This window comes from Anopheles coustani, chromosome 3 (assembly GCF_943734705.1).
Source record: "Anopheles coustani chromosome 3, idAnoCousDA_361_x.2, whole genome shotgun sequence".
Classification (NCBI taxonomy): Eukaryota; Metazoa; Arthropoda; class Insecta; order Diptera; family Culicidae; genus Anopheles; species Anopheles coustani.
In genome coordinates, this window is record NC_071288.1 from 84508588 (window position 1) to 84521506 (window position 12919).

Sequence of the window (12919 nt, forward strand, 5' to 3'; positions counted from 1 at the left end):
TGTATGGAGCAAATCTCGCATCAGAGGTAGCAACACAGGATAATCGTACGCTAGAACGATTAACTTCACTGTCTTTCGTTCAACGTTTGGTTTTAGATAGCCAAAAGGCTTACCGAGTTTATTACCGGTTTTCACAAAAACCTGCCATACTTTACCAGGTTGCGCGTTCCTTAAAATCTTCATAACAGATATACTCGTCTTTAGTTGATACGAATCGATTGGCAAATTTTCTAGATCTGGTTCATCCGAAGGCTCGTCGCCAATCCAAAGTTGTGGGTGCGCTTCTCGAGGAAGTAACTTCTTACAACTCAATTTAACCGAGTATGATTCCGGGATAGGCCAATATCCACAGTGCGAATGATTTTCCACATACACGAAGCATATCACAAAGCATCGAGAAGGAAAAGCCGGAGAAAAGAAGTCGAGAACTACCCCAGGATGCAAACTTCCAACCAGTTGTAAAATGCAGCGTTTCAGCATGTCGCCCGAAGTGATGCTATACGATATACCCCCAGTGTGCCGGCACATTCGGTTCATTACTTCGTCACAAGGTAAAGGTGTGACACGGTTTTCGCCTGCGCGCGGTTCTACATAATTCCCCGGGATTCGTAGCGCTATTATGAAAAGCCTCTGATCCCAACGATACCGCCTCTTTACCAAATCGCAGCTGGAGCTTCGCATGAGATTGTACAGATTCTCGTCGTCTGTCCATGCACCGTGACTAAGAACAACGATCATCGTTGGATCGTGATAGAATGGGCAGCGTCCGTTCCCGAATCTATCAGTGTCGTATCGCAACCAGTTGAGGTTAAGAAAATCGAATGCATGCTTGATTGCAAACCCCATCGATTGCCTTTCGCTCTGCTGCAGGTTTTTGAGTTCTGTCATGAACGTTTCCAGTGATCCTTTCCAGCACGATTTAATATTATTCGGTAATAGTTCGCAGGTCATTAGCAAATAGCGATCCTTTATGGCCTTGTCGCTCTTTTTACGTTGCAATAGAAACTTTTCTACCGTTTGTTTTGCTATGTCAAGGTAAGTCATAGGTTTTCCATCGATAAACGCTCGCTGGAACATCAACGGGGAAGTATCCAATACAAACAGGATGGTAGCCATAACGAAGCACGATCAATATTGCGCCGAAAACAGTTCTAAAAGATTCAAGAGATACGAAATAAACGATGCAACACAACTATGTTGAAAACAATCGAGGACGAAATCAGTGGTAGCAACAAATTGTTGCGTATGCAATGCCTACTTCAATATCAAGATGAAAACCATGCTGTCGATACTGCAGCATACAACAACCGTTTTTTTGTTTGGTATCAAAACAGCTGTTACAACACTTACATCAATTTTATTGTTTTTTAGTTGTTCCAACGCAGCAATAACCAATGTCCTTTCGTTAACACCTTCCTTCATCAGACTATCACCTGTTTTCTGCACTGCAATTCAAACTGCTACCAATGATTAGTCAGATCAACAGTGTTTTTCCGTACATTTTGTCAACTCAACAGCTGTGCAATGACACAATAAAAAGTTTCAGATTCAAAAATACCGGAAGCCGCTTGTAAATATTTCGACCGTTACTATTTCAATATTGCAAATTACTTATACTGTTGGAAATGGTTAAAACGCACGCGTGAACTGCAAAAAGTGTATCAAGTTGTCAATTCAATGGGCCTCAGAAGGGACGACTTGACCCATACGTTGAAAAGATAGTAGGAAGCTATCAGGAAAAGATTGCAAATAGGATCAACCGCTGAACAGATCTTTACAATGCGCCAAGTCCTGGAGAAGATGGTAGGGTATCAACAAAATATTTTCCATCTCTTCATTGACTTTAAAGCTGCATATGATAGCGTAGCCAGGGTATCAAGCCATGAGCTCATTTAGAATGTCGGCTAAATTAATCAAACTTGTACGAATGACCATAACTAACCTCACTTGTCAAGTGAAGGTGGATGGAAAACTCTTCCTATGCTCTCGGAGGTGGAAACTAAAATGACCATATTCTAGACTTTCCTATGTAGCAGAGGCATACCAAAGGGTCAAGCGACAAGACAGTCGAAGCTGGAACCGGACATATATAGTTCCAGTCCTCACATACGCCTCCGAGACATGTACTCCGTCCAAATCGCACTTAGATGTGTTCGAGAGGAAGATGCTCAGGAGGATTTTTGGCACCGTATGTGGGGAAAGATAATGGAGGATCCGATATAATGACGAGCTCTATGAGTTGCATGTCCCAGTCCTTTTAGGCTGTCCCCAAGGACAGAGGTGGCGTGGTAGACCTAAATTGAGGTGGAAGGATGGCATAGACGAAGTCGCGAGTAAAGCCGGAATACGGAATTGGACAAGTTTCGTGAGCGACCGTGATCGGTTGCGGATGGAGCTTCGTTAGGCCAAGACCGCTCAGCGGTTGTGCCTCCAATTAAGTAAGTAAGAATATTTGCATACGCACATTTCGTTGTTACATTACAGTACACTTTAAATTTATTTCAAACATCGGTCCGCTGTCGAAATCTTTTCAAGAATTAATCTCTTTATTTATATAGTTGATTGTGTAGCAACTCGGGGTAATGGGGGAACATTTAAATGCTCGATTGTTTCGATACTCCAATATAACACGCCTTTATAATTTCGTTAATTCTTTTATTAAAACTACATCAATTGTGCCAGATCATAAAAGAAACATAAGTACGCATAGCTATTTATGTACATGTATCGCACTAGTAGTAGTGCGTTGTTCTATGAAAAAGGAGTCTTAATGCTATAAAATATGGGCCGATTATTGCAGCTGCTTTAAAGACAACCACAGATTGTACCTTAAATATGATTTGATTCAAATGTGTACCGGTGGATTTCAATTACTAGAAACGAAGGAAAATTCGGAATACTTTTTGTTTAACTCTCCAGCGGCTGTATCCCGTGCACCAAGCTCTGGTGCTGTATCAATCCGGCCGTATTGTTGCAGCTGACATCGCACAGATGGCACTGCAATTGGCCCTCTAACGCATGGGTACGCTTGTGTCCGCGCAAACTGTCCGATCGGCCGAAACATTTCCCACAAACGTCACAGCGGTAGGGCTTCTCACCGGTATGTGTGCGTACGTGGATCTTCAACGACTTGGGCCACGCAAACAGCTTGTCGCACATCGGGCACCGATGTTTCCCCTTCTGGTTTTGTGACTGTTCCGAGTTGCTGCCCGTGCCGCCGCCGGCTCCACTCGTTTGCGACATGCTTTCGTCGTCGTGATCGTACCCGTTGTTACTACTGTCGCCTCCGCTTACTTCCGTTGCACGGTGGTGCGTCGGCCGCTGTTTACTTCGCTTCGACGATGAACTTTTCGACTCCTTTCGACGCTGCCTGAAACCATCGAGACAGTAAAAAATCAGACACTTTGCTTCCACCACCTAAACCACTTTTCACATACTTCACATACACAAGAATTCGAGTTCTTTTGTACTAGAATAGATTGCTCTGAGATCTTGCATAAATGCTTTTCAGCAATCTTTTTGACCGGTCAATCATGATAGTGCTAAATTTTAAAGACCGCGTATATGATCGCGTGATTTCGTCTTTCCAATTCAACTTACTACCAATCTAGGAGAAACTTTCTTATTTTTTTAAATTTTATAATTTTTAAGGTCCTATTCCGAATTTGAAAGTTTGTATATATTTTTACACTGACGAGCAAATTGTTTTGTCAATACAATATTTACTCACATTTTTTGCTCCATAAACTGATTTGTACTTTTGCTGTTATTTCCACCAAAGCGTTGCTGTATTGCGCTCCTGTTTTTCAACTCCTCATCGTCATCATCCTCTTCCTCCTCGACATCATCGTCTTCCTCATCCTCTTCGTCTTCTGCTTCATCCTCGCACGCATTATCAACTTCGTTACCGTTGGCATCACCTTCCGCCGCTTCGTCGTCCTCGTCGTCGTCGTTGTCACTTTCGGAGCAGCTCGCTTCCTTTACCATAACCTCAATCACCTGCAAGAAACAGAAAGAAAGTCCTATCATTTAATGTCCTGACGTTGGCCTACGGGTTAATGATCGGTGGGTTTCATTGCTAACCTGCTCATCTTCTTCGCTCTCTTCCTCCTCCTCCTCTTCGTCGTCATCCTCAACCGACCCTTCATTTTCTTCTTCTTCTTCCTCTTCCCCATCCTCTTCATCGTCACTTTCAGCATCCCTAGCACCGGTATCGGAGAATTGTTTGCGGCCCATCGTCCCAGCATCGCCGATTGAGGAACGAGTATCATCACGCTCGTGCGGGCCAACCCCGCCCCCACCTCCTCCGCCACCACCGGTATCGGAGTCACCAGCTTCCGAGGCCGTGCTGGGCTCCTTCGACGTCGTTAGGGACAGCATGCTCAGGAACGACTCCTGCCGGTGACACTTTTCGTGTGTTTTCAGATAGTCCGAGCGAATGAACGCCTTATCACACTTGTCGCATTTGTACGGCTTCTCGCCCGTGTGCAGCCGGATGTGCATCTTGAGCGTGACCGCCGTCACGAACGTTTTATCACACTGGTTACATTTGTACCGGCCGTCGCTGGTGCGCTCGTAATCCGACCGATGAAACTCGCCCAGCACAGACCGTGCATCGTCGGCCGCTGTTGGCGAGGTGGGGTCTTCTTTACCCACCCTCGACCGGTCGCCGTTGCTTTCGTCAACGATAGTGGCATTGTTGGAAGTACTGGTATGTTTTTTGCTCGTAGTGCTGCTTCGGCTGCTACTACTGCTACTGCTACTGCTTCTACCACTACTACTGCTACTACTGCTGCTGCTGCTGCTACTACTACCACCATTTTTGCCACCTTTGGCACTGTCTTTCGCGACAGGAACCGCATCATGACCATTATTAATCGCTTTGACACAAATTTCCGCTGGAAGTGTTGGAGGGATCTTTGTGCTACTTTTTGTCGGTCTGTTCCCCTTTGCGGATCGACTAGCTGGCAAGTGAGACGACGGCACCACCGATACGCTGTCCATCGTAGAATCATCCTCCTCCTCCATCCGGTTCGCAACCGCACCATCACCAGCAGCAGCAGCTTCCGCCAGCAGTTGAAGGTGCCGTTTCGATTTAAAGTGCTCCTTCAGATAGTCCACCCGGTTGAACGATCGATCACAGGTTTCGCAGTAGAACGGCTTCTCTTCCGTGTGCGCTAGGGCATGCTTGCGCAGCTGAGCAACCTGACTGAACACTTTATCGCAGATCTTGCACACGAACTGCCCATCATTCGACTCGGTAAAGTGATAGTTTTCCGGCGCTAGCCCGGCCCGACCGATCAGTGGCTTCGACGTGCCGGAGGAAGAGGAGGACGTGGTGGTCACGGGTGAAGGAGCGGCGGCCACCACCGGCGTCGTTTCGGGAATGTCTTCCTTCACCACAGAAGCAGATGGTGGCGGTAGTGGTGGTGACGCTACATCCGCCGTTCGAGTGGCGCTGGCTCCGGAAGACGCTGCTGCAGCAGCTGCTGCCGCCGCCGCCGCTACTGCTGCCATGCTAGCAATGGCGGCCGCGGGCAGTATGCCATCCTTGAAGTGCACCTTCATATGGCGCTCGAGATAATCCGAACGAATGTACGATTCCGTGCAGTACGCACACTTGTACGGCTTCTCGTTCGTGTGGATCCGGAAGTGAATCCGCACCGTTTGCTGGTGCGAAAACAACCGCTCGCATACCGTACACATGAACTTGCCGTCGGCCGTCTTCACGCAGTACTCCTGGGGTTCCGGAGGTTTCCGCTCTTCGATGGGTTTTAACAGGGAGATCCCGGAGGACGGTGGTTTGGATGTAATGATCGGTTTCGGTAATTTTGCGGCGATCGTTGACTCGACTGTTTCACCTGAGTCACCGGCACCGCCGTCAGCGCCGTTCTTAACAGACGGAGGGTCATTCGGAGGAGCTGCTACCGTTGCGGGGTCGGGAAGGGACTTCAAATCGATTGCCCCGGGTGCACCCGGATCTTCACCATTGCCGAGCACGTGTTTCTTGAGATGGTTTTTCAAATAGTCCGATCCGATGAATGTCAGCTCGCAGAGGGGACACTTGAAGGTGGGAAGATCTAAAAAAAAAAAAGGGTTTTCATTAGAATCAATTTTTGAGCGGACTGCAAATTTGCGAATTGTATCATTATTAAATAAATTAAGCAAGCAAATCGCGAAAAGAACTAAGAGAAAGTGAGGTAAGATGCACCGGCGGGCTAAGCTGCGCCGACATGTTGTTAGCTGAATTGCAAAGTGTTAACATAAAATATTGCGATCAATCAGACATTCACTAAGTATTTGAATATATTACTTAACGAATACTGAACAGAATTATATTCATAATCCTTGCATCCTGGTTGTGGTAAAGACAAAAGGTAAAGCATCCTCACCAGTGGGCAACATTCAGGGGGCATCAGGGAGCGTACGTTCTGCTTCGTAATTTTGGACATTTTGCCTCACAATTTAAAATGGCGGGAGTGCCTGCAAAATCCTTGTTTTAATAATCATTTCATATCAAAATAAGAATTTTGATGCCTTTTTAATATTTTTGGGTAGTAGGAGAGAGCGTAGAGAATCGATCTGTGATAATTTGGGGTTTTCCACGATGTAAATAGCACTTAGTTTTGGTGCCAAATATTTAGCAATATTAAAGGATAACCACTAAACACTTGTACAAATAACCTAACCAAGAGCGGTGGAATGAAAGTCAATGAAAAATGTATAGTTCTTTTGTAACGACGTTCCCGTTTGCCAGGACAGACTATGTGGCAGTCTAAATGCGATGTGGATATACCAACCTGGATGTGTTCGCACATGAATCATAAGATCTGGCTCGCGGATGAAACGTCGCTCGCACACCGGACAGCGATACTGGCCAACCTCTTCCACCGGCGGTTCCACCACAACTGGTGCGACTTTCTTCTTGATCGGCCCAGCGGCGGCACCAGCTTTCGATAGCACACTACGCCCGCCACTGGCACTGGCTATCCCTTTACGGAGCACCAGCTTATGATGGTGGTGATGATGATCGGAAGCACTTTCAGCACCTGTACCCTCATCATCACCGTCCTCTTCGTCATCGCCATCGTCATCGTCATCATGATCGTCACTCGAAATGCTGCCGGTGGTGGTGTGGGACGTCCGCCGAAAAACACTTTTTAACGGAACACGGGTTTCGAGCAGATCCTCCATCTTACGCACCATCAACCGGGGTCGTTTGGCACGGGGATGCCCGTGCGACGTGCTGTCATCCGGTGAAGAGTGTTCGTAATGTGGTTGCTGGCGTTGGTGGTGCTGTTGCTGCTGCTGAAGCTGGTCTTGCTGCTGTTGCTGTTGCTGTTGGAGCTGCTGTTGCTGATGGTACTGTAGCAGCTGCTGGTGTTCCATCAGCCGAAAGCTGTGGTATTTCAGGTAGTGGCAGTGCAGAAAATCCATCCGAATGAACGCCTTCGGGCACATGTTGCATTTGAACGGCCGTACGCCCAGATGCTGCTGGTGCAGATGGTCCTCCAGCTCGTCCGCGTCCCCGAACGTCCGATCGCAGTAGGTACAGGCGTGCTGTTGGGCCTCGGTTTCGGGCACCGGGGGCAGCGCATCGGCCAACCCCATACCGGCGTGCTCGGTGCGAATGTGGTGCGCAAAGGCGGGATCCGACGCAAACACGCTGAAGCACAGCTTGCACTCAAACGGATTACTGCTGCTTTTCTCGTGGATGCGCATGTGGTAGCGCAGATGATCCGGACGCTGAAACGTCCGTGGGCACGCGTCGCACTGATACGTTCGAACGGTTGTACCGGCAACACCAGCGCCGCCTGCTGCACCGCCTGCTGCAAATGTGAAAAAAGAAACAGAAACACGAATGAGTGGTGTCATCGTGAAAAACGGAACGGTTGATCTGATCAACGTACCACCAACAAACGCTGATGACCTCTGCGCTGCCTTCGATAGGATGTTGGCGGCAACGACCATCACGTCCTCTCCATCGTCTTCGTCGTCATCGTCGTCATCATCGTCATCGTCGTCCTCCTCGTCGTCGTCGTCCTCATCCTCTTCCGACTCGTAGTCGCTGCAGCCCGGCAGCTCATCGATGCTTGCTCCGTTAATTCGCTTTTGCTGCTCCTGCTGTTGTTGAAGTTTGATCCGATTGCCGTTAAAATTGCCATTCGCATGCCGATGAGAAAGTGCTGTTGAATGCTGTCGCAGTTGTGACTGCTGATGTTGTAGCCGGTGGCGGTTAGCGACCGTGGTGCTACCATTCGCCGCATGTACGACACCATTTGTACCGCGGCGGTGCTGCTGCTGATGCTGCTGATGCTGCTGCTGCTGCTGCTGATGCGACCGATGGCCCAAGATACCACGCTGCTGCCCGTTGGCATGCTCGTCGTCCCCCGAGTGCATACTGGTGAGAAACTTAATGTGATCCTCGTCGATGCCAACCTCCACTATCTCCTGGTCGGAGTTGGCGTCGTCATCATCGACTACCATCGACGTCGTCGTCGAGACAGGCGCAGCAGATGTTGAATCGTCTTTTCTCTCCACCTTCAACTCCATCGTTTTCCTCATCGTGGTCGGGCTGGATGGGAACGAGGCAGGACTTGTGTTGTATTCCAACCACGACCCTGTCCGTCACCGAACGGTCGCGAGCAGAGGCGTGCAGCGAATCGATGCGAACGTCGTGCGTGTGTAATAACGCCCAGCAGTCGAGCGCTGCCGCTGCTGCAGCTGCTAGCGACTCTTTCAATCTCCTCTTGTTTCCTTCGCCCGCGCCACCCGTACTTGCCAACCACCCGTCTACCCGGTGGGGCGCGCGCTACAACGTTGTTCCGGTCCGCGTTCCCCCTTCCCCCTCCACCACTTCCCAAACACTGCGCGATTCAGCTCGCGCGTTACGCTATCGCACGGCGGCGGCGGTCTGTCGGTTCACTCTCCGCACTCGTTCGTTTGCCCGAGGCCGCTCTCGCTCCCTCACAAACCGCCGTACGGGTCACTTTGTCTCTTTCCCACGCGCTCCGCGGCACACGGAGGACCCACACATGCACGCGCGGGTGGCGGCCGTCTTTCCACTCCGTCGATATTCCGTCGTCGTAATATATGGCGTAGCGAGCGGTTCACAACAAGACCGATCCGATAATCTTACCCCCGCGACGGGGAAACCCGTTCCGTCTACCAACTACGACCGTGCAGCAGTGGGTTTCTTATTCCAAATCACTTTCCACACAAGGAAAGCCCCCGCACACCGGACACGTTACGACGTTCAAGTGGTCACCGCACGGGACTGCTTTGACCAGATTGTTGGAGAATACAATTCACGCGCCGCACGGAGGTTTGCTGACTCGCCTGCTTATTTGATATATCTTTACTTCACCGAAGCGATCCGATACGCGGTACCCGTAAAAATTACACAGCACCACCACACAGTGTGTCCTTCAGCGGTGACGCACCGATGAACTCGATACGAGAAAACGGGTACCGTCGTGGTGCGGATGACGGCTACTGGCACAACCCGAACCCGAATGGCTGCCACCCGACATCCGGTTGGCAGGCGAGAACACAGCTCGTTTGAACGCAACACACCTCAACAGGCAACTGGCTCCGATTCGATTCTCTCCGTCGTCGTCGACGTATCCGACGTGCGAAACCAACCCGCAGCAGCAGCACAACGCGTTTGTTGCGATTCCGTCTCACTGGACGTGGACGGGGATGCAGGCGAGCCGGAGGAAGTGACGAGAGGAGCGAAATCCGTGCACCAATACCAACAACCGCTCCCTGGGCAAAACACAACCCCCCGGGAGGGAACCGCGCGCGATTCGACGTCGTACGTAGCGGACGCTTTTTCTGCACTTGTGCACATTCAGAAAGACGTTCAGAAAGTCGGGTTCGACCCGAGAGCGGAAAACCACCACCACCACCACCCTGCTGCGGTGTACCGCACCGTCGCCGTAGCACAGTCGGCGAGCGCAAACCAACCACCAATCCGGTTCCTACGCGCGATGCGCGATTTCCAGAAGGCTAGCAAGGCTGCTCCGGTCGTGCGCCTGCAGGTTTCACTTGCTTCACGCCACACGCCTCTTTGCTTCAACGACCGATTCTCTCCACCAGCGCCGTCGGCCGGGGAGCGCGGGTAGGTAAACAGCGGCAGACAAACATCTTCAGCACGGCGCAGCACCTTTCCCGTACGTTTCCTGCCCCTTTGGCCAAGCTGTCAACCCGTGTCAAGGTGCTTACATATTGTTTTAGGTACATTTAGAAATGTTTTTCCATTTCCACAAATGGATGCCGTTTGTCGTTTGACAGTTAGAAAAGAAACTACGTCAAGTGGAAGAATCAAGTGGAAGTCTAATTTTCTTTCTGTATGATTGCCTTATTCTTGCATGTTACTACATTTCAAAGATTCGATTTCTGAATTTACTCACAGCCTTCGCTGTTCGTACTTCCTACATTCTTTTTGGATTTTCGGTAATGTCATACTTCTCCAGATGCACGTACCTCATTGTATGGTTCTTGGTAACCAATCAAAATTTCGAAGTAAAGTGCGCTCAGCAACGCATTTCTTTCTGACAGTTGCCCGTAACGGACGTTTTTCTGTGAAGCTTCTGAAGGACCATCGGCGTGCATTATTTACCCACAGACTGGCATTTATTCGAAGCTAACAAAATGGTGCGAACGAAAGTGACGCGTTTGGCAATGAAACGAGGCCAAAATAGTGCCGATTCGAAGCTGTTCATCGAAATGAAATTGAGAGATTTTGATGTGATCTGTAAGTATGTGCAAAGGCGGGCAGTAAGCGTTAGCGTCCTTTGATTCATCACTTTTTTTTTTGGATCGTTTCAGCCGAATGCCATATGACAAACATTGAACTCAAATACCAGAACGACATGGACAAGTTGAACCGGGCGTTCGAGGTGTTGCGGTCGCGTATTCCAAAAAATCTGCTCTCACTGACGATGGGAGAACTACGTGCAATGGTATGTTTTGTAAGGTTTAAGAAGTGGCTTCTGTATTCTTTACTATCCTTTTCCTTTCAAACTCTGGATAAAACTCCCTCCGCTATTGCTCGTCGCTCTTTTTTATATCCTACTATTTCCTATTTCAATGTCTACTCGATTACTTTTCGCCCAACTCACATGTTTTGCAGTACAGCTGGCCCTTCTGACCAGAACATATGATAATTTTTACTTACGAATCCGATCACTCTATACAGAACACGGGAAAAGATGAGTTGAACAGTTCTGCACCCTTGAACCAAACCGTAAGCGCCAATATGAGCGCATTGCTGGAAAAGTCTTGTCGCAAGAAGTCAAAAGACGATGGTAAGTTATGTGTCCCTGAGCACAAAAGTAAGCAGTTGGTCCATCGACACTTTTTCGGACATTGCACCGCTAATGCACTAATACTGCAGCTTCATTGTAACTAACTGGTGTTTGTTTCTGGTATTTCTTCCTACTTCTGTATCACCTATCATCGTACGAATCATCTGTTTGGTGGCTGGTGGTCAAATAACATGCTTACTTCGTGTGCGGTAAATGCTGTGGACATAATCAATAAAGGTTACCTTACAGAGGAAAGCGAACATGGTGACGCGTTCCGAGTGGGAACGCTAGTTTCAACATCGAAGGCTCGCTTTGGACCTCTCATGTCGGCCAAAATTCGTCGACGAAGCAAATCAGCGGGTGCCTTCACAACACCCCATGTCAGCCGTACTTTGTTCACTGCGCAGAGTGCCGCAGTCTCCAGGATACAACCACCGGCATCCATCCTCAAGCAACCGGCCCCGACCACGGAGCGAGCTTCACGTGCAAAACAAAAGATCTCTCTCACAAATGCCCGCCCGAAGGCCGTCAGCGTTGACCGGGGTTACGGATTAATTGCCCCAAAGGTTCAACCCTCCACACCATTGGCTTTGCTTCGACACGCAAGGCTAGGAGAGACCGTTTTCTCCGTTACCGGAAGTCCCGTGGTAACGTCTAAGTAAGTAAAAAGAACTCTCTAATTATGTTGTTCCTAAACTTAATGTGCGCAATTCCTGTTTACAGCATGCTCGAAGCTTCTGCAAATGTGAATATTCCGGTTGCAAACGGAATGCTTTCCATCAGGCCGACGGAAATGGAAGCAATTGACGCTAATTTACTAGAACAGATTGACCCGAATGTGCTGATGGAACTTAAACAGCTTCAGTCGAATCTAGATAAAATCATGAGCTCTCTAAACCTTTGAATGTATTGATACTATATAATCAAATCTTTTTTTTATATTACATAATTTTAGTTTCTCTTTGAATCAGTTATCTGCTTACAAAAATCGAATATGATATCAAATAATTTTCATCTTTTTCTGATAACAAACGCGACAAGTAAGAGGACTCGTGTTTTAATAAACATGACGGAACATAGCAATCATTCTTTGTAATAACCTCGCAAATTTGAATTTCGTGGTGGTTGGAAAATTGAATGTTTTCAACATACCTGTAAAATTGGATGCTATACGATTAGAGTGTGCTTCTACATTTGATTTCATAAGCTTCATTGCAATAATCAGTTGAATTCAACCATTTCATTATTGTTTTGACCCAGAATGTATGTACTCATGATGTATTTTTAAAGACGGATTCAATTTTATTTTAACCATTTCACAGCTTCAATAAGATTTTTCTCGCATACTCGATAGTCCCAGTATTTGAAGATAAAATAAAAGCTGCAATCATTTAGGCGCACAGAAAAAATATGTTATGACGAATTGCAAAAGGAATTTAATAGTTTTACCAATTTTTTGGGAAAATTTACATTCATTTAGGTTCAATTGGGTATGCCAAAGGCACATCAACTTGCGTTGTTTATTATGCAAAAGTGTCCGGTATGGTTAAATTTATTGCTTTTACCCCTCAATCAATATTCACCCAAGTAATAGCAATACATGTTAT

General features: G+C 47.9%; 2 protein-coding genes across 4 annotated transcripts; one reads left to right on the top strand and one right to left on the bottom strand.

Moving 5' to 3' along the window:
* Positions 1-2546: 2546 nt before the first annotated feature.
* On the bottom strand, positions 2547-10178 carry LOC131260798 (zinc finger protein 236-like). Of its 2 annotated transcripts, XM_058262658.1 has the most exons (5): positions 7911-10178; positions 6801-7829; positions 4084-6080; positions 3731-3999; positions 2547-3370 (listed from the first exon to the last, which is right to left on the bottom strand). In XM_058262658.1, the coding sequence occupies exons 1-5, from the start codon at positions 8563-8565 to the stop codon at positions 2908-2910; spliced, it is 4413 nt and encodes a 1470-aa protein (XP_058118641.1). In that variant the 5' UTR covers positions 8566-10178; the 3' UTR covers positions 2547-2907. The 2 variants fall into 2 exon arrangements, with proteins under 2 accessions (XP_058118641.1, XP_058118720.1); XM_058262737.1 differs by lacking the exon at positions 2547-3370 and having other exon boundaries at positions 3890-4022.
* Positions 10179-10567: 389 nt separating this feature from the next.
* Positions 10568-12283, top strand: LOC131272331 (borealin-like). Of its 2 annotated transcripts, none has more exons than XM_058274030.1 (5): positions 10568-10759; positions 10834-10967; positions 11204-11312; positions 11550-11970; positions 12036-12283. In XM_058274030.1, the coding sequence occupies exons 1-5, from the start codon at positions 10657-10659 to the stop codon at positions 12214-12216; spliced, it is 948 nt and encodes a 315-aa protein (XP_058130013.1). In that variant the 5' UTR covers positions 10568-10656; the 3' UTR covers positions 12217-12283. The 2 variants fall into 2 exon arrangements, with proteins under 2 accessions (XP_058130013.1, XP_058130014.1); XM_058274031.1 differs by having other exon boundaries at positions 11562-11970.
* The last annotated feature ends 636 nt before the right edge of the window (positions 12284-12919 follow it).